The following is a 1,533-nucleotide window of genomic DNA, read 5'->3' on the forward strand; positions in this document are numbered from 1 at the left end:
TCTGTGAGGCGGCCCGGAGGGCATGCAGGGCCCTGCTCCCGGCGGGCGCCTTCGCCAGCTTCGCCCGGGAGGTGGTGGGCGCCGTCCAGCTGGCTGCCTGCTGCCTGGAGCTGCGGGTGCTGGTGGAGCTGGGGCCATGGGCGGCGGGGCTGGGGGCCGACGTGCTGCTCACCCTGCTCTTCCTGCTCTTCCTGGGGCACGGCGCCTCCCTGGACGGGGCCTGGGCCAACCCCGCCGTGGCCCTGCAGGAGCTGCTGCTGGCTGAGGCGTCTGTGGCCGGCACGCTGCTGACCCTGGCAGCCCAGGCGCTGGGCATGGGGGCCGCCTGCGCTCTGGCCCGGCTCTGCTGGTCCTGGGAGCTCAGCCCGCTGCATGTCTTCCAGAACCTGCTGGCCACGGACTGCAGCTCGACCCTGCACACCTCCGTGGCCCACGGCATGCTCGTGGAGGGCACCTGTGCCTTCTTCTTCCACCTGATGCTGCTCCGCCTCCGCCACAGCTCCCCCACCTGCAGGGTGCCAGCTGTGGCTCTGCTGGTCACTGTGCTGGCCTACACAGGTGAGCTGGCTGTGCCTACTCCTGGGGACATGGGTGGCCCTGTGGGGAGCCCTGGTGGGCATGATGGGAGCTCAGCGTGCAGGGGGATCAGACCGACCAGCCTCGAGGGCCGTGTCTGTCCATCCTGGGCATCTCCCCTGGGGCATCCATGACCACCTCCTCCTGCTCCCAGGTGGATTGGGGAACAGGCTGTCCAAGAGGGTCTTCTGATGGAGGGAGGGTATGGGGCCTCCCGAGGAAAGTGGACTCATGAGTGGACATTCAAGTGTACCAGGGAGAGAACTCATCGTCCCAAGCCTTCCAGAAGCTTCTATTCCGGGGCTGGCGAGTCAGGAGAGAGAGCAAGTCACAGCCACTGTTGCTGAGTGCTGCCTGGAACCAGCTCGAGGGCTGGTCCGAGGGGTGGGTCCTGAGCCAGCTCAACCACAGAGGCTCTGGGTACTGACGCCGGGGCCCGGTGCAGAGGGGGAAACCGAGGCACGCTACAGTTTGCAGGGACAGGGCTCTGCATGCAGGCTGCCTGGGCTCTCACCTGGAGTGGGGGCCTCCCAGTGAGCCCCCCTTCCCGCTGCTCCTGACCCTGCAGTCTTTGGCCCTGGCTCACCTGGCCTGGACTGTGTCCGTCACTGAGGAGGGGATAGGGGGTGGCCTCTGTCCCTCAGTGAGGCGGGGGTGGAGGGGGTGGACTGTGTCCATCAGTGAGGCGGGGATGGAGGGGGTGGAGGGAGTGGACTGTGTCCATCAGTGAGGCGGGGATGGAGGGGGTGGAGGGAGTGGACTGTGTCCATCATTGAGGCGGGGATAGGGGGTGACCCGGCCTGTGTGCAGGCTTCTGGTTCTGCTCCAGATGCTGCATTGGGCCTATCCTGCCCCCACAGCTGGGCCCTCCACATCGGCCTTCTTCAACCCCACCCTGGCCTCCGTGGTCACCTTCAGCTGCTCGGGACACACCTTGCTGGAGTACACCCAGGTGTA

At 67.0% G+C, this 1,533-nt stretch overlaps 1 protein-coding gene across 1 annotated transcript in view; it reads left to right on the forward strand.

The window, feature by feature from the left end:
• The window catches only part of LOC123522200 (aquaporin-12-like), an 8,601-nt gene that overhangs the window by 5,645 nt on the left and 1,423 nt on the right, over positions 1-1,533 (forward strand). The window contains exons 2-3 of the mRNA XM_045294519.1: positions 9-558; positions 1,437-1,528. Of these exons, the coding sequence (XP_045150454.1) occupies positions 9-558; positions 1,437-1,528 (642 nt within the window). The remainder of the gene's footprint in view (positions 1-8; positions 559-1,436; positions 1,529-1,533) is intronic.

Source organism: Echinops telfairi, unplaced genomic scaffold (genome assembly GCF_000313985.2).
Source record: "Echinops telfairi isolate 266 unplaced genomic scaffold, ASM31398v2 ScPeMD7_3;HRSCAF=10, whole genome shotgun sequence".
Lineage (NCBI taxonomy): Eukaryota > Metazoa > Chordata > Mammalia > Afrosoricida > Tenrecidae > Echinops > Echinops telfairi.